The sequence below is a fragment of the Pristis pectinata genome, chromosome 12 (genome assembly GCF_009764475.1).
Source record: "Pristis pectinata isolate sPriPec2 chromosome 12, sPriPec2.1.pri, whole genome shotgun sequence".
Classification (NCBI taxonomy): Eukaryota; Metazoa; Chordata; class Chondrichthyes; order Rhinopristiformes; family Pristidae; genus Pristis; species Pristis pectinata.
This window is the reverse complement of record NC_067416.1, coordinates 39063709-39089467: the sequence shown is the minus strand read 5'-3', so window position 1 is coordinate 39089467 and position 25759 is coordinate 39063709. Positions and strand designations below refer to the sequence as shown.

At 40.5% G+C, this 25759-nt stretch overlaps 1 protein-coding gene across 1 annotated transcript in view; it reads right to left on the bottom strand.

Moving 5' to 3' along the window:
- arid5b (AT-rich interaction domain 5B) overlaps positions 1-25759 on the bottom strand; it is a 119602-nt gene that overhangs the window by 17920 nt on the left and 75923 nt on the right. Inside the window, exons 5-8 of the mRNA XM_052027820.1 lie at positions 24000-24118; positions 22319-22523; positions 15565-15617; positions 11369-11466 (exon numbers count right to left, since the gene is read on the bottom strand). Of these exons, the coding sequence (XP_051883780.1) occupies positions 11369-11466; positions 15565-15617; positions 22319-22523; positions 24000-24118 (475 nt within the window). The remainder of the gene's footprint in view (positions 1-11368; positions 11467-15564; positions 15618-22318; positions 22524-23999; positions 24119-25759) is intronic.

Below are 25759 nucleotides of genomic sequence, written 5' to 3'. Positions count from 1 at the left end.
CAAAGCAATTATAAATATTAACTTGAGTCTCAACAAGTCTGTCAGAAATCTGCTTTGCCTTTAAACCATGCTCAGCTTGAAACAGCGATATAATGCAACATTACTACAGCACTTCATCTGGGAAGCTACTGATTTTTTTCTAACCTGCAAAAGCTAACAATGTAATCTTGCAAATATTTTATTGCCAGAGCATAGATATTACCAGCATGGATATTAATGCACATTCTCCTTGCAGAAGGGGGCCTGAACAAGCTTTTACTGCCAGGGAAATGGCAGTTTGCCAGTGATAATGCTCCAGTTCAAGACCACGGGGTATATTTATCATTAGATGCCATTACAAGGAATGTTTAAATATCTTACAGCTGCTAAAACTGGAAAAAGTTCTTTCTGAGCACTGGAAACACACACAGATACCAAAATAGTGAGTATCAGCCAAATTCCTGGTCTCTGTAGTAATGTTAAAGTAACGTTTATATAATGAATAACACATTAATGCAGTGGATGGGAATTCAGTTCAAACTGTGTTCCATTAAATGCGAGATGAAAAAGAAACCCAAATTTCTTGCGGTGATATTTGCCTCACAGACAGCACCAGAAAAATCTAATGAATAAAAAGGAGTGGCACATGAATGATGACAAACAACACCGAACAAATGCAGAGGCCTTCTTCTGCAGCTGAGAGGATGCTGAGCAAAGATGAGAAGTAAAGAGCACTAACTGAGTCTGCACTTCCAACACCTCTGAGAGTTAACAGTCAACAGCACTGCAAACTGGCATCGACCAAAGTGTTCATTTGATACTTGTACCCTGTTTGCCCAGCCACCAGACACAATGCTCGTCACTAGCCATTCTTCCCTTTATATAAGGGAATTAACAGTCTTTTGGAAACAATAATGCTCTACATTCATAATCGTCTGCGATTTAAATCAATTTGAGGTCATAAGATAAAAATTCTTGTTCCGTGTGAACATTCTTACACTGAGCAGGGTCTGAACCAGAATGGAAATCTTAAATTCAGTGAGATCAGGCCTGACAAGATTAATGAGCCAACATTCTTTCTACTTTTCCATCTATGGAGATTTCTGAAAAGGTCTTTCTTTCCACCGTTTGTAATACAAGCTTATCTTCAAAATAAAAGAATAGCTCACTTTGTTTGCTAGCAAATTAGGTGCCTATGGTTACAACTTCCCTTTTAAATCTCTTTTAACAGTTCAGCTGGGACGCGAAACATTTAATTTTATTTTATTTTTCACAGAGCTCAAAAGCTGGCAGTGAGACAAGGGTAAAAATACATTTAGCACAGCTGGCCTGGGGACCTCTGCCAGCTGCAGGAAATCTAGAATTAAATGTTCCTTGTATCTGTAAAGTCATGACTAAGGTAAAATTGGAATCAAAACACACGATTTGCTTGTTTCAGGCTATCAGTTTTGCTGTGGATATCCAGATTAATCTGTTGCTGCTTCTTAGAGTCAGGTCAGACTATAAATTAAGAAAAAACAGGCAAAGGGAAAAGTCACAAAGTACAAGCAGCAGAAGGCTCTTGGGATTTGATTTAAGCTTAAAAAATCTCCTTGAACCACTGGCTCTTAAATGGACAAACTTTGTTTACTGTTAATCCTGAATATTTGCCTTTGTACTGCATTCAGAATACAATGTAAAGCAATATAAATGGGTCATTTCACAAATTGCCTCCCCATATTTAGAAGATTTGGTAAAAACAGCTAATTTTCTTCAACTATCAAAGCAAATTAATCAACTAGACCAAAGGGAGTTTGCCTATGGGTAATAATATATGCGTTACTTTGGGTGGGGGAGGAGCTAGTTGAGGTTCAAAGGGTATTCCAAGTTATAACTTGAGACACATTCTATGCCTGATCTTTCAAAGATAGGCTTTGTTTAGATTTTTAAGTGAATGTGAACATTATTTCTTTTTCCTTCTGCTAAACATTTTATCTAGGAATTGGAGGAAACAGTCTAAACACTTACTGGCAAGGTTACAATGAAAACAACAGCTGAACATGATTCCAAAACTGTCAATATTCACTTTCCGCCTGTGCCTTTTCTACAGCACTCATTTTAAGGATTCGACACGGTTTTGCACTCCGACTGCACCGAGTTGCAAGGAATTATCCTTCAGAGGTGCAAACGTCGAAACTGGATTGATTTCAAAAGCTGATATTTGCTTGGTACAGACATGAGGTTTTATGTTAGAATGCGGTGATGGAATTTGGAGCGGGGGGGGGGGGGCGGTGGTGAAATAAACAAAACATCATTTTTTCCGGTTGTGTAGCTAACCATGACAGCAGCTGAACAAACATGATATATGACTTCACATAAATAGCACAAACACTCATTAAATTCTCCATAGTCGTAAACTTTCCCTCTACCAGCCATTACACTAAGAATGCTGACAGTACACATCATATCATTATTTTGTTTTTTAGCTCCTGCTGAGTATCAGGAACAGAGCTCCGTTTGGTGAAAATTACTGTTCTACTGGTCCTTGCAACTGTTATTTTGCTGTTGCCTGAACTTATTACCACAGCAACAGCTGTGTCCTTGTCACGTTGCACTATAATTCTCTTTTTGCATTGACATTTCATGAATAGCAACAGTAACAGGTTCGGCACATATTACGACAGCTATAAAATTGGATAGAAATAAATCTTTGCTGGCTGTGAAATCAATCAATTCAAGCTTTTCTTTTTAAAAAAAAAGGCTAATGAATCTCAGAACCAGGAATTAATCAAAACTAATCTGATGCCTACTTTTAATATGGCATTATTGTTTGCAAGTCTTAAAAATAAAATCAATTGCCTCACTTTATGTAATGGACCACAGAGAAATAAAAATTATGGGAGATAATAGTATTAAACAAAGTGACAATGCCATGTAGCCCAGGTAGAAATGGTTGTGCAGTATAAAGGTAAAAAGTAATTGCCTGGAAATTCAGTCGTGCCTTGCACACAACCAACAGGGTATGTTTCCAGGCAAATAAACGTTGCACAGATTTTTATTTAACAGAAGGCTGGTTTTTAAGAGCCTCTTTTCAGTTCCTTCTTATCCCTTCAGCATATTCTAATATCCCTTCAGCATATTCTAATTCTTTCTCATCCACCAATCTAGTTCCCATGTAAATGTATTTAGGCTGGTCGTCTCCATGTGGCAGTGAGGCCCACAATCTAAAATAAATCTTGCCCAAATTCTATTTTTGAATTTATCTGTGACTAGAATACATTACGTAGATAGATGTTTCCACGAGATAATGGCCTCTCAGTTTGGTCTCTCCTACCCCCACCTTTTCAACACCAATCCTTATCAATCCCCTTCATTATTTTAAATACCACCATTAGTCTGCCCCCTCCTCCTCAGCATAGAGAAAGGTGCCCCAGCGTGCTTAATTTGTGGCACTGTGCAAGCTTAAATTGGTTTTATATCAGTGGGCCAACTATTGTATCATTTAGTAAAATTACATGTTAGTGCCAGTCTCATTTCATCCTGCCATCTAATCCCATTACTAACCCTACATTGCACCGCATCATAAAACTCTTGCTTCCTGTCATGTGATACACAACTCTACAAACTATACATAGGACCATTAAAAGGTGTGACTTCTAAAACTTGCAATGAGACTGCTGATAAGCTCCAAAAATGTAATTTAAACTGGGCCCTTATAATGAAATCAAGCTCCAGAACAGTAAAAGATAAAGGGCAGTCTGGGATTCAGAACACCATGCTCTAAACTGATTGAGCTTGGCCCTCCTGTTTTATTATGTCATCTGATCTCTTCCAGTGAATTACTGTCCAGTAATTTGCTCCCAACCATTTGCTGTCTGTGTAGCTGCTGAGGTAACTGACCCCTTACAAGCCAACATCAAATAATGCCTCTATTCCCAGGAAACAAGCCTGCCTTCCTTCACACTCTTTCTGAAATAATGTTTTGGCTCAAAATACCATGTTAATCAGGGCAGCACATAAAACACAGGAAAAAGGTCTACTTGTCTGTGATACACAAGGGAGCAAATTGGAAATTTTAACACAGCCATCTTTTTGGACATTGTGAAGCTTTCAAACAATTCTAGTTGATAACCAAATATTTGCTGGAAAGCACAAGGGCAAGATCCTGCACTCAAGGAAAATGTGTAACTCAGTACGTTCTTCAATAGCAGTGGGACAGCCTTCACCACAAGGACTTCCATAAAACCAAGAAGTCCTACCACTGCCTTCTTAAAGAGCAAGCAGGGATGGGCAATAAATGCCAGCTCTGCCAGCAAGATGCTGTGAACATAAACAAAACACACGAGACCCTAACACTGTACTCAGGCTAAATAATTCAAGAGGAAAAACATTGATTGAGAGAGATTTTAAATGCTGTTTTAATGTTAATACAGTAGCCCAATAGAAACATATCAATATACCATTAGAATCTGTGTCCTGCAGCTTTTACTCATCATGACCCGATTCCATCCACCTACCCAACACTACATTTGCAATTTTAAACTTGAGCGCAACTTTCAACTGGGGCAATCACGTTTCTATTAGCATTGTTTAACCGCTCCCGCCAAATCAGAAGTAGTTTAGTAAATTCACAACAAAACTGAAAAATAGCAAGAAAATATCACGGATTAACATATTTGTTGCTGACTAGAATTACCAAGAAAAATTCAAAAGGAATTAACTATTCAAGTATTTTTTCCAATTGGCAAAACTGATTTATAGTATCTCTTGAACAATGTGCAGGGACAAAAATGACACAGTAACTACAGAGAAACAGTGGTGAGAGTAATCTATAGCGATATCATATCTAATGATAGCCTGGCTTAGTGGAAATACATAATAGCTCAAATCTATACTATATTCTGCTACTTGATCCCTAGTTTACAAACAATCCATCAATCTGCAAAACAAGTTTGTTCTCAGGTGTGATGACTATAACTATGATAGAAAGAAGTCATAAATAAGTAAATAGAGTTAGAATGTACTCAAGGACCCAGTTTGAATAAAATAGTACACAAGAGAGTTCCACATCTCAATAGAAATATAGCGCACACTATCAAAGCGGTGTGTAACGAATCAGGTCAGGCATCGATCCAATTCACAAGGACAAGTGCTGAACTCAAAAAAATAACTAACATCGGTTAGAAAATAAAGTTAAAATTACAATAACGTGCTGCCCTTCTGTTGCACGGATGAGATCATCTGGTTTGACAATTGTTGAACCTACCTGGACTTCAGACACTCAACACCGGCCTTTTGATCTACAGCAGTATTAGTGAATCCATCAACTTTTCAGTAAACAAGGATCCCAGGAAACTTTCCAAAAAAAGAGTATGTTCATCCTTGAATGCGACATTAAGAAATAATGCAAAACTCAGTCCAAGCCTCCAATAACTACAGGTATGCAAAAGCCTGAGAGAGTAAAGAGCACGCACCATCTGATTTCTGACTTTTTAAAAAGAGTTGTGACTTTGACAATAAGTAAACTTAGAGATATTTTCCTGCAGTGCAGCAGTGCATTTTTTACTGATTCCTTACAGAGGTAAGGTTACTGTAATACGAGCAGAGCTGGATGGAATGTAATGCTCTGTTTTAAATTAGTCTGAGGAACTGTTTATTGAAGCAACTTGTGTTTCATCATTTTGAATTTGGACCCTACAAAATACCCAAATTGTTGTAGTCAGCAATTCATATTAATTTCTTGTTAGATCTTTCACTGCAGGCCTGGACCAAAGACCAACAAAATATTTTACTAGATGTAGCTTGGCATTTTGCCAATCACCATCTAACGTGTGAAAAAAAACAGATGACAATGAGTAATTTCCTTGCCGTTATTTGTTAACCCTTTGTCAACTTTCCAGTACAGCAGTTTAAAAATATTTTCTTGAAGGCGAAATTATTTGATAAAATCACTTAAGAATGGGAAAGAATTAAAACTTATAAACTCAGCAAGTCTCAAAGTGTTTAACTGCTGATGGAATATATTTGAAACAAGGTCGTTGCTGTAATGCAGTGAAAGGTGGCAGACAATTTCTCCATAGCAAGATCCAATAAATAGCTATTTGTTAAATTACTACATTATGGTTTTTAAACTGGTGTTGGGTTAAAAGTTTGGCCTGTATTTTGAATAAGCCCATGTAATCTTTTACGTTCATCCAGAAGGAAGATTTCACCCAAAGATTTCATCCAACAGATGATCACTGGCTTTGTGCTATGCTGAAATGTCAGCACAGAGCATGTGCTCAAGTTTCTAGAGCAAGTCTCAAACTCATGATCTTCTAAATTAATTTATTAAAAGCAAGTGCTGTCACTCATATTGCTGTGACCTTATCGAAGAAACAATATTCTCCATCTGTCTACAGTGGAAATGAATCCACATACAGGGTGCGAATTAATAGGTATGAACTGTAGCAGTGAGTCTACTCAATGATTCAGTAAGTCTGCTTTGGTGTCTTATTTGAGGAATACAAAGTCTGGAATAGGCAAGTTAGGCTCTCAAGCTTGTTTCAGCTTTCAGTGAGATCCTGGCTAATCTGTGACTAAACTCCATCAACCTGCCTTTACCCCACATCCCCCAATAACTACAAAAATACACCAACTTCAGATTTAACACATCTGAAAACACAGCGTCAGTCTCCTCACATATCCTGACAATACTCAGCCTTCCCTCACCAACACTTCTCATTTGCCCACTCCGTTCCCTGAATTGCAAATGTCCCCGTTCAATAGGAACTTTCCCACAATCAAATACTGGGCAGACTGAAGCCAGCATCTCCAGTCCGTATCACAAACTCACTTCCCTAACCTCCAGCTCCATCCCTCTTCCTAGCAGCCGTCTGAAACCAAACCCGATACAACTCTGGGAAACACCCAGCAAACCAATAATTTGGTTTCTCTTTCCACAAATGCTGCCTGACCTGCTGAATATTTCCAGCATTTTCAGTTTTTACTTCAGATTTCCAGCATCGGCAGGGTTTTTGATTTTTACTGATTGTTCACCATGCTGATGTTATGTTTGACCTCAGGTTGTGCTTCCCAGCTCCCATATCTGCCATCACCAACACTGCCTATTGCCATCTGTTAGACTGCCCTACTTCACCCGTTTCAGTTCACCTCCTGCTGAAATCGTCACTCACAGCTTTGTCCATTTAAACCTGTCTATTTCAATACATTACTTGACAGGCTCCCTCTTTCTAGACTCTAAAATCAATGTCACACAAATTCATAAATAATAACGAGCATCAAGTCCTGTTTACTCATCACCCCTGTGCTCGCTGAACTTCAGTCTCCTGGTCGAGCAAGGCCCAACCTTAAAAATTCTCATCCTTGTTTTCAAGTCCTTGCATGTCCCTGACCTTCTCCACTTCTGTAACCTCCTTTAGCCCTCCACCAGAGGAGGAAGTAAGCTGGTGCAGGCTGGCACAGTAAGGAAGTGGCTGGCATCAGGACCTTTTGCTAAGAAATTTACATGCTAGTGGGAATTTAAGTTACTTTCACCCCTTCCTGCAACCCTCCTTGATCTCAGCATCACTCTAATTCTGGCTGCTTCATCATCCATGAAATTAATTGCTCCGCCATTGGTGGCCATGTCTTCTGGTCCCAGAGACTAAAGTTCCAGAATTCCCTCCCAAAACCCATCTATCTCTCTAACTCTTTTCCCTCCTTTCAGTGGATCCTTAAAGGCCAACTCTTAGATCCATCTCTTTGTCACTTGCCCTAATCCCTCCTGTATAACTCATGATGAACTCTTTTAATTTACCTGTGATGCAACTTAGAATATCTGGCTCTGCTAAAATTGTATTTTCTACAATAAACACAGTTGCATAGCAATGTTGTTATTTTTAGGTCCAAACTCATGACCTCACAGTTTCCATGGTTTGGCCAACTCAAATCATACAAGTTTATTAATTAACAACTTTTTTTCTAATTTAATGCTACAAACAATACCATCCATCTTTGCTTCATGATCCGTGAAGATGCAAACTTACATGATGGGAAAGTAATAAATACTGTGACTGGGTGTGGCCCTACCTGGATTCTTGTAAGGCACATCTCACCAACTTCCATGATCTTGCCCCAGGTATGCCAATATGACATTTCTTTTTGCAAAGTAATCAGTGCAGCCCATCCTTTCATTTAATCCATTAACATGGTAAATTGACAAGAAAAATCATCCAACTAACCTTCTATTGTTAACCAGTTTTCTTTTCCTGACTTTGTTAGGCTTGGATCTTTCCCAAGGGAAGTATCTATTGGCTAGCTGGCAAGGTTGCATTTATTATCCATCTCTAATTGGCCTTGAAAAAGTGGCAGCAGTTTACAAATGAATAGTTTGATAGGATGGCCTATATCCGTGTTGTAGCTTCCATATTTTCTTTTTATATACATAAGTTCCTTTCATATATTACCAATTAGCAAGAGAGTACATTTGTGCTTTATTATATTTGAAATTGTATATTGATAAAGCTCATTTTGATCTCTTGAGGCAGGCTCCATTTTACTACAGGTTTATTCTGCAATACACCGTAAGTATTTTAGAATGGGCAGCATGTTGAAAACCAATCTTGTATTGTGTAGACTGTAGGTCAGCACAAAGCACTAAACATTAATAATGGCAACTTCTAGCCATGCGGGGAGAATTATCCTGTTTGTAATTTTGAGACTGTAGTGGTATATCCTCACACTCCAAAGGTTTTCTTAACATTTTAAGTAAGAACTGCAAAACTAATAAGAGGCTAATTGCCGATTACAGATCCCTTGATTAGTTTGCAGATACCAATTGTGTCTTTTAAATTAACTCATAAACAGATTCATGTTTCTAATCTAATTATAGGCCCGAATAAAATTAACTTTAAATACACTCTTAGCAGAACCTCACAGAGAGAATCACATCAATGCTGACTTTACAGTTAATCATCAGTAATCCAACTAATTAAATTTAGAGCAGTGAAGAACCTTAGCCAAGTAGCTGGTAATTTGTATTAAATTCTGACAGTGATGGATAGTTGCTGAATGAATTAAAGCTGACTAAGACATTTGCTTATAAAGTATCTGAGTTGATTTGAATTAAAACAAAGTAGAGGCAGGCTCGGACCAGTTAAAGCCTGAGGGACATTAGTGAAATCATCAGCATTAAATTGTTTCTGCTTTGCTCAAAATAAAAGCTTCCATCCAGCATGAGACTACATCACAAGGAAGAAAAATCAAATGAATTTATTCTGCAGTGAATACAAAATAATCCATGTGAAAATAAACACTGTGCTCTGTGCATGTTCCGAAACGGAGCACAATTCATCCTGACAGCACACTGCCCCACTTAATCATCTTAAAGTGTTGTAGCAAAGACTGAATCGGTAGTGTAAACATATTTAGTCATTGCTTTCCTGAGGAAAAAAAACTAAATCAGGCCACTCTATCAATATCAGCTAGGAGCTGCTTGCTTTTGTGCTTGATGTCGCTGAAGCTGACCAGAAAGAAACACAATAATTAAATCTCTTTTAATACAATCAAAAAGATAGCTAATGTGAACTTGGTCCAGTATCGAACACTGAAGATGCACTCAGAATATTCATGCCACATGAAGCTTTTAAAGGAACAAAATGGAAATAACTTTCAATTTGCCATCAGGATTAACAATACTGTGTTTTAACCAGAGCCACAGATCAATTGCCTGTGATTAACTAGTGGTGTAGATCAACACTCAGGACCAATCACTGCTGTGAATTGCTCATCCAGGATTAACCAGCATTACACATCATTTAACCAGCTCTGTAGATCAGTCAACGGGATTAACCAACACAGTGGATCAGTGGTTTGCTATCAACCAGTCCTACAGTTCATTCACAGTACAGGAAGTCCCCGGGTTACGAACGCCCCGATTTACGAACTCCCGTACTTACGAACGGCAGGAAGAAGGCGCAGAATTGGGCGCAGAACGGTTTGCCTGTCAGTGTTGACTTTTTCCAGGTGATGGAGGTGGCAAACAGCTGGATCGTGGATTTCATGTGTTACAGTCTGTACCGCTAATTCGGACAAGGATGTTCGAGGAGTTCCGAATGATGAGGGACACCATGAATGATCACCAGCCCCCTCTCCCACTGCCCCCACCCACAAATCTCTCTCTCTCTCTCTCTCGAGCACTTGCTCTCCCCTGACAGGTTGTCCCCGGGTAATGACCAAGGTCCGTTTCTACAGGTGTCCTTACGTTGATTTTGTCCATCAGTCAGAAAATACACAAAATTCACTCCATGTGGTAACTGTACCTCCACAGTACTGTACTGTAATGAATGACACCATTATGTGTGGAATTATAATGCAACTGGAATCAAAATTCCATTTGGATCTTAATATATAGCAATAAATAACTGAAGCTTGTAGTGATTTAGGACTAATTGACGCTAGATATGAACTGTATGTAACTGTTCCGATTTGCATACAAATTCACCTTACGAACAGACTCAAAAACGGAACTCGTTCATAATCCAGGGATTTCCTGTATTAACCAGTGCTGTGGATAACAGTGCCTGGGATTAACCACCACTGCGGCTCAATTGCCTGGGATTAACTAGTCTGGCACTATGTAGGGGTCTGAATTAATCATCTCGCATTCACACAAGAAATACGAACCTGAATAGGCCACCAGAGCCCTCAAACCTGCCTCATCATTCAACATGATTATAGCTAATCTTTGCTGGCCTCAACTGCTCTTCTGTGCCAGTTTCCCATAGCCCTCAATCTTTCAAATATTTATCCATCTCCACCACCCTCGATGGTACAGTGTTCCTGAGAGTCACTACCCTACGAGAGAAGACCTCAATTTTAAATGACCGGCCCCTTATTTTGCAGCCATGACCCCTCGTTTGCGACTCTCCCACTGATGAAACCAGTCCTCCAGATTAGTTGACTAAATATAACTCATACTGCAGATCAATCACCAGGAATTAACTAGAGCTGCAGGCTAACTGCCCAAAGTAACTAGCACTATGGATCGATTGGTCGAGATTAGTGTTGAAATTAGTACTGGGATTAGTAGGTCGTGTGGGTCAGATACTGATATATAAAGTGGGACTGAAAGACCCTGCAGTTCAGATATCTGGGTAAATCAACCATCTCATTTTTAGTTCCATTGAAACCAATGAGAATAAAAGAGTCGAGCAGTTTCTATAATCGAGACAATTCCAGCTGCTAGTGTGAAATTTTCAACCAGCGATTTCATAATTCAAGCAAGCTTCACCACAAAGGTAACAAAATGGAATTCCTTTCAGATCTGGTGCTCAAGAGTTTGTAAAGTCCAGTGACCCTGGTGCAGAAGGAGCTGAACAAATAGGTCTGTGAATGTGTGCATTTTCATCCCAAAAAGACAGACTCTTACCTCTCGTAATGTCTGCGAGTACACGTTGCTGCACTGGTGCTTCCAGGGTTACCTCCTAATTCATCATAGATCTGCTTCCACTGCCGACGTGCGGTTATCTGCCACAATCACAGCGAAAGCCAGTGTTAGCTGAAAGTCCGACTGTTGCCCTCCTACTACAGGCTACATAACCTGACCTGGGGAACTATCCCACGTAACACACAGTTGCCCTATTTACATGGATTTCAACATGCGACTCCAGAGGAAGCCACCTAGTTCAAGGTGAAACCAATCAGATAGATGGTAGAATCTGGAAAGAGTTGATGTGAATATAAGGAGAATAAAATAGGATTAATGCAGGATTAGTGTAGTTGGGCGTTTGATGGTCGATGTGGGCTGTGGGGCCTTTGTCTGTACTGCGTGACTATGATGATCCTCTCTCACCAGGTGAGCCCCACAGTCGGGTACAGTGGCTCCGCTGGGTCAACACGGTAGTGTAGCGGTTAGCATAACGCTATTACAGCGCCAGCGATCCAGGTTCAATTCCGGCCGCTGTCTGTAAGGAGTCTGTACGTTCTCCCCGTGTCTGTGTGGGTTTCCTCCGGGTGCTCTGGTTTCCTCCCACATTACAAAGGTGTACAGGTTAGGAGTTGTGGGCATGCCATGTTGGCACGGGAAGAGTGGCGACACTTGCGGGCTGCCCCCCAGCACATTCTCAGTAATGCAAGAAGATGCATTTCACTGTGTTTCGATGTACATGTGACTAATAAATATCTATATCTATCTTATCAGTAATAATGTCCTGCTGGATATTATAGATGTAGCTAGATCCTCCTCGCCCCAACCCAAGCCATTTCTTGCTCCTCAGCCAAGCAGTATTCCTATACAGCTCAGAAAGATACCAAGACAATCCAAAAATTCTGGAAACAAGGGAGTGAGAGATGGAGTTTCACAAACACAAAAACTTTAAGTCTGCCATTTAATTCCAAAGGAACATTTTATTTCCAAACCTTGATTTTTTTTCCCAAAATCTATTTTACTCCCCTGTTCCTAATTCTGCTTCATGCACCATCCCAGTGTTAAAGGCAATTATGATTCTCAGCTGGGTCCAATGATGCTCCCCCTATGAATGGCCACTAGAGGGTGGACATGAGCAACTCAGTCACCCACCTATCACTGTGATCCACTGATTCCCTCCACTTGTGGCAACAAGTCAGTAACTCATCCCCTGGGCTCTTGATAGCTGGTGCAAATCAAAGTGTATAAATCTGCTCCACATGATACTAAACATTATTCTTATGGATGGAAGAACTAACGGAATCCTTTCAGCCATGCACCATTTAAGAGAATGCCCGACCTGTATCAGTTTGACTGAAAATGGAGATTTTTTTTAAAAGGAGCAATTGATGAAAGTTCTCAATTTGGACTGTGAACTGGGTTATGCTGCACTTTCACAGCCATTATAGCGTTTGCCAAATTTTTCACTTGCACCGATTTTGGTATGGTTAATATTGAAGGTCTGTTGTTGTGTGTTGGGATTACGAGAATTTCCAGTTCAGCCCATCAGTGAAGGTGATAAATGCTTCCATTTACTCTTGAACGATATTGCTGTCTACGTGAAATGGTTTTAGCCGCAGCCCAAATCTGGTGTCAGAGCCCGCCTGAATCGTCACCAGAAAAATCATTTCAACTCTCTGCAGTGGAGGAAGGGTTCAATTTGCTTCACTTCAAAATATCAACACCCACTCAGCATTGGTGCAAGTCTATAAATGCTCTGCACCAGTAGCAAATCCTGGTTTGAACGCGGTGTGAATCATGTGCAAGCCTTGGTAATGCAAGGATGACTAAAAGAATATATTGATTTTCTGTCCAGTGCCAGGATTCTGTTACAAGGCACTCCTTTTATATTTCAATTTGCATCTCCTTGATATGCAGTCATATTTCACAATGCTTATTCAATTTTTACAAGACATAACTATTGTTCACAAGTCACATATTCAGAAGGGCCTCGCAAAAAGGAAACGCAGCTCCACTGTAGCCTGATTTGCATAAAAGCCCTGTATGAGAAGTGTATCATGTAGAGAAAATGGGCTTTTGCGCAGTGCAATCGTCAATGGAATTTCATTACTAAAGGCTGTAATGGAAAACCTAGGCAACGGGCGTACTGTTATTATTAAAACAAACAAAAGAGTTTGTTTTCAGAAACAATGCTGCTTCTTGCATCCATTCGCTAGCAATTACATTTTCTACTTTCAGTAAATAATATTTATAACTTTCTATTATAAAGTGGGCTTTTATGCTTTGTTAACAAACTGGTGGTTATCAAGCTGTATGAATACACACATTATAAATTCTTGACGCTGAGCACAAAGCAAACATAATCTTCTTAGCGTACAATGCCGTGGCTAAACATTTCATATCTGTGCCCGGAGCTGAAATTACTTAGATTGTGGCAGCCCATTCACTATCAGATTAATATTAAGTGCAGAGAAAGGGGCAGAGAGAGTGAAGGGGAGAGAAAGAGAGTAAATATCAGACCACAAGAAATGGTGCTAAGTGAGAAAGAGTGGGTGGGAGAAGCAGAGCGAGCAGCAAGTGAACAAGGGAGGGAGTGACACAGATAGAGCAGAATGGAGAAAGAAAAACAGTGGCGAGTGAAAGCATTATTGTATCATGCCCAAAGACAACACAATGGAAATTTATAACCTCCTACATCTGATGTAAGCAGTATCTGGCATTTATACTTTGCTGATATCACATCTCATGATCTTTCATAAAATTTCCCTCTTGCAAGACATTTGCCTCACCCAAAATAAAACCGGTCTTTCAGTTATCAAAAATGTTAGTTCCCCTATTCCAAAGATACACAAATAGCTTTTCTAGATATCTATCATTAGAATAATAACATTATAATTCACCCAGAACTGTTCAATATCTGGAGAGATTACTGTAAAAGTAGAATTTGCATTTCTGTTGAATCACATCACCAACATAATTATTCACCAACTTTGAGGGCAGTAACTTTTAACGCTGGCAAATATGACACCCAATCTGTGCACTGCATAGTGCCACAAACAGGGTGGAATGTTTTTCTTTAAATCTTCATTTACCCATAAACCCAATAAAAATTTATCAATCTCTATTATGAAATTTTCAACTGACCCCTGGATTTGGGAGGGGGAGAAAGGGTTCCAGAGTTCCTCTACCTTTTATGCAAAGTACTTTTTGCCTTCACCCCTTAAGGGTCTAATTTTATTATAAAAATTTACATTCTTAACCCTCTTCTCCAACAGAAGAAATTACTTATCCCTACGTACGATATCAATTCATTTTAAACACCTGAAATGCACCACCTCTTGAACTTGTTATGCTTTTAAATCCTTTAAAAGAGGACTTGGTTTAACATCTCATCTGACATATAACAGCGAACAGCACCATACTAAAATGCCATTCTAAATTTTCTGCTTGTATTTCTGGAGCGGGACTCGAATCCATACTCTTTGAACTCAGTGGTGAGAGTTCTACTGACTAACCCGTGATCAACACCCAAGACTAGTGTATTTAAAAGTCATTTTTAATCAGCAACTTTTTTCCTGCACAAATAGCTGAAATATTAGTACTTCAACAGTTGGTCTAAAAAATGTTAATCATTCTATATACAGACTGTATTAATCTCCTACTGACTGACCAGACAAGCAAAGGATGTGGACGTCATTGCTCAGTGTACTGATGGTTTTTAATATTCCATATTAGCTTGTCAAAAAAAAACAACTGACAAATGGTCTTTACAATTCTTTAACAACCATTACTGACTCACTTTTCAGCCATTAATACTTTCCCATATTACAAATGAACAGATGCCAAGTAAGCAGCCAAGTAAAAATTCCTTTCTACAGTTTTGGCTTGGCTTTATAATTGTCCCCTTTGAGAGGCAACATGGGAAAAAATTACAGAGCTCACTTCTTTCCTTGACAGAGGAGCCGTTACATGTGTTTTCCACTTATAGCTTTTTACAATAAATCTGCTCCATTCTAAATCTGGATCTAATCTGTAGCCTCTGTGCAAAAAAAAGGATCTTTTAAAACACACTCAGAATGATTGCAGCCATGCTAAGAATTTGTCATAGCCACTGTTTATTTATATAAACTGCTGAATGACAAGACCGAAAGAAGCAAAGTTACAGAGCATGATCTTTAGTGAAGCAATACTGGACTTACCGCTTCATATCCTCCTAGATTTTGGGCTGCTTGAAACATAGTCCAAAGGTTAACTGTTAAAAAGAACAATGTGTAAGAATTGTAGAAAGAAAAAGTAGGAACTGATTGTATTTATATGAGAGTTAATATTAGCCAATGAATTTTTTTTTGTAAATCATACACTTAAATAATGAGATATTAATTATAAGAACAGATGAGAAACTATACCCATTTGTACACATCATGCATAGAAGCAGTTTTGCCCATGGTAGATTGTGCTACCGATCACTTCCAGGAGAGATCATGCCCATCAGGAAACTGGGCTGGGCACTTTGTGTACAGCTGGGATTTGTCTGGTATCAGCCAGGCACTCAATGGCATCACAGACTACATGCTATATATTTCCTCCACTGTCTGCAGAAGTTGGTGCTTCTGTGGACAGCCTATGGCACTCGGAGACAAATACCAGGGGCACCATTGCAGAGGGATTGCAAATGAGACAGCCACAGGTTTGCACTATGACAGTGGCGTCTTGCACCCAGCATCTGCCAGCCTCAGTTTACAATGGTCAATGTAACATTCCCTTCACTGATCACAGCCTCTATGTTTAGATGTTTCTGCCTGCACGTTGTTGTCAGGGGCCCCTTAATCAGCCTGGACCTTGCAGTGGCTTGGGGCCACTCACCGCCAATTCAGTGCAGGGTTGATACTGACACAGAGGGCCCTCCGTGTCTTCCCTCACCCCCATGGCTGCTTTTGCTGCCGCTGAACTGTGGCTGCTATGACCAGAGCTCTTTGGGCTCCAACTCACTTTCCTGTGGTGGCCAAGGCAATGAAGTAGCAGCTGTGAGTGTGCATGCAACTGCTGGCTCGCAACATGCAGGTCTTGTTGTACCACATGTCTGTGCAATTTTTGACCACTGCCTCGAGTTTTTCAGACTATCCCAATCAGCATTAGTGTTAATGCAGCACAAACAGTAGCATACAAAGAGGATGAGATCCAACTTAGAGGAAAATGTGCTTTACTTAGAAACCGGTTTCTCTGGTTATTTAATGAATGGTATTGGATCACCAAAGCCCACAATTTTAACTTGGCCATCAACATAGGGAGATGCAATGTGCACCCAAGCGTTTCAGGTAGATTGAGGATTCCTACAGCATCCGTCACAACTTGGGACATTCCAAACCATTTTGGAGTCCATGTGAAATATAGTTGCCATTATACTGCATGAGAAACGGCAGCCAACTTGCATTCAGCAAATTCCCACAAACTGTAATGAGATCGGATCATCTGTTTCAGTGATGTTGGTTGGGAGATAAATATTGGCCTATGTACTGGGAGAACTCCCTGCCTTTCAAGCAGCATTGACAGGGGACTTCACGTGGAAAATAAATTTAATGTCTCAATCAAATAACAGCACTTCCAACAGTACAATCACCCCTCAGTACTGCAGTGGTATCAGCCTGGGTGAAGTGCCCAAGTCTCCGCAGTTTGACTCCAACCTACGGATATCAACAAGATCCAGATTTAAGGTCTCATGGTTGATGCATGATTGAGAACCACCTTATCCAAACCATGTTACCAGGGTGAAAGATCTTACACATTCACCATGGTGTAGTGACTCAGCACAGTTTGTTCACGATGTCTTGCAGCAAGATGTATCTTCTGCTTTGTTGGGATGGTCCTCTACTCCTCATCAGACCGCCACACATTACAGGATCCCCTGCCCTTGCCTTGTTGATCAGCGCACTAGTTATTTCATGGTGGGATACCTCCGTCCAATCCCCCACCCAATTTAAAAAAAAATCAGACATGGTCTTCAAGAATTGCCAGAAGACAATATTTCCTGGCAACCAATAAATCACCTATTCAACTACAACTTACTCTCCCCATGTGTACTGCTAGAAGATCTAGTGTTCAAAATCAAGGGCATAGGTACCTTGTTAATGTTTCCTAGTGCCCACTGCAGAAGGTACAAGGAGTTGTATTATCAGTCCAACTCTATAACTATGAATGTAATCATTCCTATCATAATGGATTATAGCCTTTATGTATAATAGTGTCTCTTATCAAAGTCGAAAGTAAAAGGCATCAAGCAAGATGCACATAAGCACAAGTACCAGACATTTAAAAAAAAAGAACCAGTTAACTACCCGATAAACCAGGTGGTCAGCTGGTAAGGAAATACTCAGGTCACCCCATTGTCACAAAACAAAAACAGGGGGGAGTGTCATTTTGATCCTATGATGAATCTCTCTGCCTGAACCAAAAACATTTTTCGACACCTATATTCTTCAACAGCTCTGTTAAACTGAGTCAAATAATATTGTGTTTGGCTTTAAAATAATAGCTGTCCATCTATGCCTGGTGATAACCCAATACACGGCTACCTTTCGTTTTTGTAAGTGATCTGAGAGCAAAGACTGAAGGCTGTTAAAGACAGCTCTGCTGTTTCAAACCACAAGGTGAAGAACCCTGCTCTTCCTATTCAACCAAGTGTAGGTCAATCAAATCTTCACTGTCGGATTCAAGACCAAAAAGTCCAGATTAGGTTGGGGAAGTAGTTCCACAAAGAGCTGATTTCCACCATTTGAGGTTGGGTGGTTTGGGTTCCATAAGAGATCCAAATATGTGGAGTTGAGAATTTGGGCAACTGCATGCAGGCCATGGTGAATTTGTAAACAAGAACAAAATGTTTAAACCTGATTTAGCTGGGGATAGTTTACTGTACTATAATGGATTAGCAGTACCTAATGCTAAACAAACTATTGACACAGGCACGTTGGATGAATACAACAGAATAAAGCTTGGATAACAGGGAGAAAGAAGATGGCGACATCATATCCAGAGGTAATGATTACTGGTCGTGGAGGGCTGCAGGATGTTGCCTGGGTAGGTGCAAGCAGATTTGGTAACAGAATAGAGAGTTTGCGGCTCAACTCAGGGATGAACAGAATGCAGAATCTCATCTCCTTTGATCCGGTCAGGCAGCAATGAATGGTCAGGCACAGGGCTTGTAGTGTGAGGGCAAAAGGGGTGCCTGCAGTGCTCTTTATATACACTTCCAAAAAAATCTAGATTCATCCACAACCTGTTCAATGCTAATACAGGGGCAGGAGAGGAAGAGAGAAGAAGAAAAAGTGAGAGAGATAAAGGGAGCAAGTGGACGTGAGAACGGGATTGCTGCATGACATCAGTATCCAATTGAAAGCCGTACAAAGCAATAATATATAATTGGGGAATAGGAAGCGAGATTCTCAGGTGATCCAGAGGCTGGCTGACCAGAGAGTAGAGCAGAGGACCACTGAGGTTAATGTGCTGGCAACGTGGGGAGAAGTTGGGCTGGATACAGGAAGTGGACCATGGTAGACAAGGTGGTGGGGCACAGGGACAATGGAATAACCGAGTATGTTGAAGCTTATGGGCAAGCTGAGAACAAAATAGGATAACGTGATGAAGTTTCATATTGCAGGGCAGATTGCTGGTAACTTTGACCTGGGCTCTCAATGCTACTAATAAAGCAATACTCCAATCTGTGGATCATCCAGGGGATTATCAGAAAGGGAAGCGAGAGGAGTAAGTGTGAGCTTTTGATGAATTAATGGGGATTTTGACAGGAGGTAAATGACGCTCTCTGCATCCCTAGAAAGTCAGCAAGCACCAAGGCGTGAAAAGGACAAATAGAGATATCTACAGATAATCATTTAAAGCCTTCAGCAGGCTCTATTATTACAAAGCTTTGCATTATCGATTGTATTACTAGCTGTTAAATAAAAAGGGGATGCATGTATAATTTTGGAGAACATCAAGCAACTCTAAAGACATTAGTTACATTTAGATGGTTTTTATTGGACTTATCAATGATCTTAAGTCTCACTTGAATCCCATCACGTAAGAGCTTCAGTATAGCCTGCAGTAGAACAAGATATGAATGCTCTCATTTTGTTGATGAGTACCCTGAGGAGACTCACAGCAAGCTCTAAATAGTATGAGTTTCTCTGGTGATACCATTCAGAGGCTGCACAGATCAAAGATAAAACAAATTGCATTTTACATCCTTAATTCTTTTTAAAAGGGTAAATTAGGGGTGATCTCAAAACACCCATCTGCACTGAAGTAATTTTCATTGCCAATTACTCAGCTGGAGTTACCAATCTATTTATACCGTAAAGTGAAACAAGTTCTACTCATATGGAGACAGCGTGGTGAAAGGTGTGCACAAGACTTAATTATAGATACAAGTGTGTGATGGCTATGTTACTGGGCTAGTGATTCAAATAAAAGTTTAAACCCCACAATGCCAGCTTGAGAATTTGAATTCAGTTTTATAAAATTGGAAAATCTAATTAATGTCCTACATGGCATAAAGACTGCCATCCTCACCCAATCTGGCCTAAAATCTGATTTCAGCCCACACTAGCCTGTTTAGTCTAAGTTGTCTGCTGAAATGACCAAGCAGGCGATTCAATACAAAGGATGGACGACTCATGACAGTCTTCCAGTGACATTCAAATCTCAATGAGAATTTTTTTTTATTACTCTTGTTTAGGGCTGTTTTCTCCTGGCTCCTATTCATAGTCACCATCAAGCAAACTTTAGTTTCACCTTCCAATTCTTATTTGCACAAGTAGGGACAGACAGGACTTTAATGGTGAAATGAATTTAGAAGGTGGAAATTCAGACAGTCCATGAGTTTTAGAACAGATTATTCTCTACGGTTAGTCAAAGCTTGTGACAATATGTTATGTGGAAAAGCCCAAATGGGATTGTGCACAGGCAGTGTGTCAAAACATTCATTTGGAGACAGGTACCCTCAGGTCCCAAGGCCAAGTGAATCAAACGTCTGGGTGCAGAGGAGGAGTAGTGCAGAGGGCCAGCCTAATGATTCACTTAATGGTTCTTAAGGCAAAGGGAACGTGGTGTCCTTCAACGGAACCATAACAGTTGGAAGCGTACCGAGACAACCCAACCATCCTCAGATCAAGCTGCCGCACAAATACAACTGAAGCAGAATTATTAATGATGCTTCTGTGGAATCAGAGATCTGGGGCAATAGTACAGGAGCAGTAAAGATGGTGTGTATCTAGGAGCAAGCAATTCAACCTATCAGCTCATTTGGCAGTCCATTTAGATCTAGTTTCTATCCCTCTCAACACCCCAAATAGAAAAAAAGCCATTTATTCATTTCAAGGACACAGACCTGGGTAGAACTTCATCGAATTAGAACAACAAGAGTAAGTCAACTCCTTGAGCTTGACAGTAGGGGTAACAGTCAAGCAGGAAGGAGTGCATTGCAATCTCTCACTTGAATGAGACTGGTAGTCTGAACCAAGTCCTCTAAAAGGACAACACCAGTGATGACCTGCAGTAGGCATCACAATGCTGGACACATTCTGACCGTTTTGTTTGGGGATCCACAACGCAAGACTATGGCCAGCCCGAGAGCAAGAGGCTTTCCAGTTAGATCAATGACTTCTAAACATCCTGTATACAGATGACATTGATAGCCTTCCTTAAGAATCAACAATGTAGTAGTACATTTTGATATCATTTTGCAGAAGACTTACCTCAGAAAGAAGCCCTTTGGAGTTCAAAGAATTGATAATGTAGCTGACCATCTATTCTACAAATCAGGAGAGTGTGCGTGATGGGACACAACAGTAACCAAGATGTGCAGACAATGAATCAACAGCCCACTTGATTTAGATGTGCTACAGAGTTGTTATACAGGGAAGTTAATGAATAAAAGCAGTCACGCAATCCCTTGCACCCCAGGAACACCAGCAGCTTGCTAACAACTTAGCTGACACAACCATTCTCTGCTGTTACTCAGGCTCAACATGTGTAACTGGGCACAAAGCATGGCGGGATTTTATTCTTGACAATGGGCAGTTTCCTGCATACTCCGTGACCTCCAGTAAGGGTCTTGCAGGTGCACACGTTACAGAAAGTGAGGGCACTGGCTGGTTGTTTGCAGTTTGATAGGGGTCTATTTGGAACATATGATGCAATGCATCTAAATTATGTAAGGAAATGATGCTGTTACTGCCACGTGAAGTCCCAGGTGCCATTGGGGTGGTTCTGAAGGGCCTTTGAACTTCCAAGTTAGCCTTTCCTCTAAGAAACTCAGCAATGGTCATAGGGACACAGGCTGCCTCTTTGCTTACTGTGATGACCAGGCTGAATATTTTGAGTTTGTTGAGCTATATACTTCTGCACATATTCCTCATGACCGGCTTTAACAAAGTCTTAAATGAGCAGTAAACACATTTTCAATGTGCAAGAATGGACCCCAGCAATGGTCACTACAGATTTCACCTCCTTCACTGAAGGGGTAGGTATCCCTGGTGATGAACTAAATACAGGGGTAATTCCATTCGAGTTAAACTACACATTCCCTTTTGTGGGGGGAGCAAAATTTTTTCACTTTATTGAATTAACAATGCCAGGAGAAACCACATTCTTCTCTGCACATGGCTTTCAAGTGGCTCTAAATTAGGCATTTCAACAGAAACTGTGTGTGGAAGTGCCAGCTGATGACCAGAAACAAATGCAAACCAGTTTACAAGGTCATCAAGCTACATTCACTGCAACAGCATGCTCGCTGATAATAGTCTGCTCCTGGTACAAAAGATCCTTTAAATTAATAATATAATGCATCACCTGATCTTTCCCAGTCAGTGCATCCATCTGATGATATGAAATAAATTTTTACTCATTTCAAATGTCATGAATTCTTAGAAGATGTCATAAAAGAAAGAAGGTCACACTTACTTTGTTTAAATCCAAGATACGGTATCCTTTCTATTGGAGTATTTCTTTCTTTCATATACTTGTAAAGAGTGACGAGGAAAGCCTGTTCCTCTGCTCTGCATTCATCGCCCGCTGCAACCTTTGATTTTTCATCAGCTGCGATATTTTTGCAGTTGCTGTTGTTATTCTTGGGTTTTGCCATCGTGGTTTTGGGCTCACATTTCGACTGGGATGGAAAATACACACAGAATTTGTAACAGTACAGTGATTGACACATCATATTTAGATTCAAAGTTTGCATGGAACACATAGGTTATTATTTCTTAATATTGCTATGTAAAGCACTTATGATAGTTCAAAACGCTTTCATTTATTTACAGCTTCAAGATTTTCCAAATCACTTTCCAATCAAAGAACAAGCGTCTTTTATACAGTGCGTTTAACAAAATGTGATCAAACAAAACTTGACAATGAGCTACATAAAGGAATATTAAGACAGAGACAAGAGATTGCGGATGTTGGAATCTGGAGCAAAAAACAAACTGCTGGAGGAACTCAGCAGGTCAGGCAGCATCTGTGGAGGGAAATGGACCGTTGACATTTCAGGTCAAGACCCATCATCTGGATTGGGCGCACCAGTCCAGATGGTGGGTCTTGACCCAAAATGTCAACTGTCCATTTCCCTCCAGCACCTTGTTTTTTGCTCAAGGCACATTAAGGCAGTAGATGTCACGGTGCCTCTTCATACAGGAAAGGGATGGTGAAGCATCAAACTCATTGAGGGAATTCCAGAGATTAAGACCTTGCTGGGAAAAGGCACAAGCAATACTCTAGGTACAATCATGTGACCAGTATTAGGGAGCCCAGATATTGAGGACAGCCAAGTGATTTGCAACGAAAATTTCTTTAGTGCAGCTGGGTGAATGGAACAGCTGTAGGAGCTGCTACCCTGCAATGCCAGCAACCCAAATTCGATCCTGGCTTCCAGTGCTGCCTGTGTGGAGTCTTCAAGTACTCCCTGTGGCTGTGTAGTATTTCCCTCAGGTGCACTGGTTTCCTCCCGTGTCCCAAGGGCGTGCAGGTTGGCGAATTGATTGGTCACTGTGGGTTGCCTCTAGTGCGTAGGTGTGGGGTAAAATCTGGGGGAGTTGATGGGAATGTGGGGGGGGGGGAAGAGGAGGAGAATAAAATGGGATTAACATAAATGGGTGCTTGCTGGTTTCAAGGACTCAGAGGGTCAAAGGATCCATTTTGGTGCTGAATAACTCTCCATGAGTCTAGGTAGTAGGGGTGAAGTAGATTACAGAGATGCGAGGTGGGAAGAGAAGGTGAAGAGGTTCAGTGAGACTTTTAAGTTCAGATATTGCTCAAATAGGAGACAAGGTATGTTAACAAACATGGGAGTGATGAGTAAATGGGTTGAGACATTACAGGAATGAAGTGATGCTCAGGATGATTCTGAAGTTTATGGGTGGGAGACCAGCCAGGATTAAGTTACAGAATACACGGGGTGAAAACCTCAGTAGAAGAAAGGGCGAGTTAGGTAGTCAGCTGATTCTATCATGAACCTAGATTTTGTGCAACCGTCTCTGAAGTGGGGCCTGGGCCCACGATCTTTCACCCTGCTGTTGATTACCGGAACAAAGAGGGGAAAAGCTATGAACCGAAACGTATAAAGTTGAAGTGATGAACTGCACCATACCTTGGGATTGCTCTTCCCATCCGAATCCTCATTGGAATCCCTCAAGCTGTTGAGAGCTTGTGCATCCCGCTTCTGGGAGCAGGCCTTCTTCTTCCGAGGTCGGCCTTTGAGATTTAGTGCTGAAATCGATAAAAAGGGGAATGATTTTCAGAAGTCAAAAAATAGCAACAAAAACCATCTACAAGATAAATTTATCATGTTTATGAATCTGCACTGACATCACTGTATGTTTAATCAACCCAGCATTAAGACAGTTGCATTTCCTTAATTAAGCCACTTACACACAAGGCATGATGTTTAGCACACCATGGCTTTCCTACTGAAAATACAGGTGTGGATTTAATAGCCATTCCCAGTGTAACCCTGCATTTTGCACAGAAACTGCAGGTTCCAGAGAGACAAGTGCAAACTGCAATGAATGCGTCTCCATTAATAAGCACGTGCATTCTGTGCAGCTGTACGACTTTGCTGCTATAAATAACTTGCTCTACAAAATATTGAACAAAGCACATTTTCTTCAGCTGAAATTGCAAAAGAGAAAGTTATCACACTGATGACATTTTGCTTTTAATTTTTGAAAGTCACATGGCATTTTAAAAAAAACTTTGCTCACAACAGCAACTTGTGCTTTGACAGACAGCAGCCTTGTCACTTAGTTGTAAACTATAATCCTCAATCACTGTAGCATCATGTTCAAGACTGTCAGCATTTGGTTTCCTATGGCAAGGAACTACCATTTCACATTCTTTGGTCACCACCCGCTGGTGTCCTTGGTTCCCCTTTGACCAGAGTTCAAACCGCAGCGGCCTGTGAGCTCATCGAAGAAGATTCACAGGCGGATGCTCACGTGTTGATAATGGCAGGTCCTTAATCATGACGTCAACGTTACAGCAAATCTGACCCTCCACCGTTGCACAGGTGGACTTGACAATATTGTCCAGTAACAGACAGTGGGCTCCAAAACAAACCTTTAGACTGTGCTTCTTGCAAACACAGCTATTCCTTCCTTGACTCAGCATCATTAATGTGTTTAAGTCACCTAGAACAATGGAGATCTTGCGTGCTAATTTTGATTTTGAGTAAGTGTGTAAAACAGATAGACTCAGCCACCTACTGAATTCCAGTGAAATGGAAATTGGAAGAGAAGTGTAACAGGCAGCTGAAGAGTAGATGCACAGGGGTGGAAGTGTTACTATTTTGCTGCAGCTGGATTTCATTGTAGCAAATCCAAGGGAACCTTGCTAGATTCCAGTCACTTCCTACGGGGGTATTTACGTGGTACTCTTCAATTTACCAATCCTGCAATGGATACGTTTCTGCTTTACCGAAGCAGTGAAAGATCCATAAATAATCCAGAGGTGACTCTTTTGCAAAAATGTATTTGAACTGTAGCTAGAACGGTGGTGATCAAATTTGTTTGTAAGGCTGTTGTTTTAACCTCCTGTGCACACATAGTAAAAGGTGAAATGCTTGTTATAAATCAGGTTGAATGTACAGTGCTCCTTCCATACTAGGCCATGCCTAGAGCTTCATTGCTCAATACTAGCAAATACCCCTCTGCCATGTTTTGATATTTAGCACATTACTGCCTAGAAGGGCCTAACCTACCATAAATCTCACTCTGTACTTGTCTATTGATAGCACTGACAATGACATGTTCATACCATACAAGCAATGCCCCAGGGTATGCAACTCATGTCAGTCACACCAATTCCATATTCAAGGAAAGGAATTCAAACACCTTTTGCAATCTTGTGGAA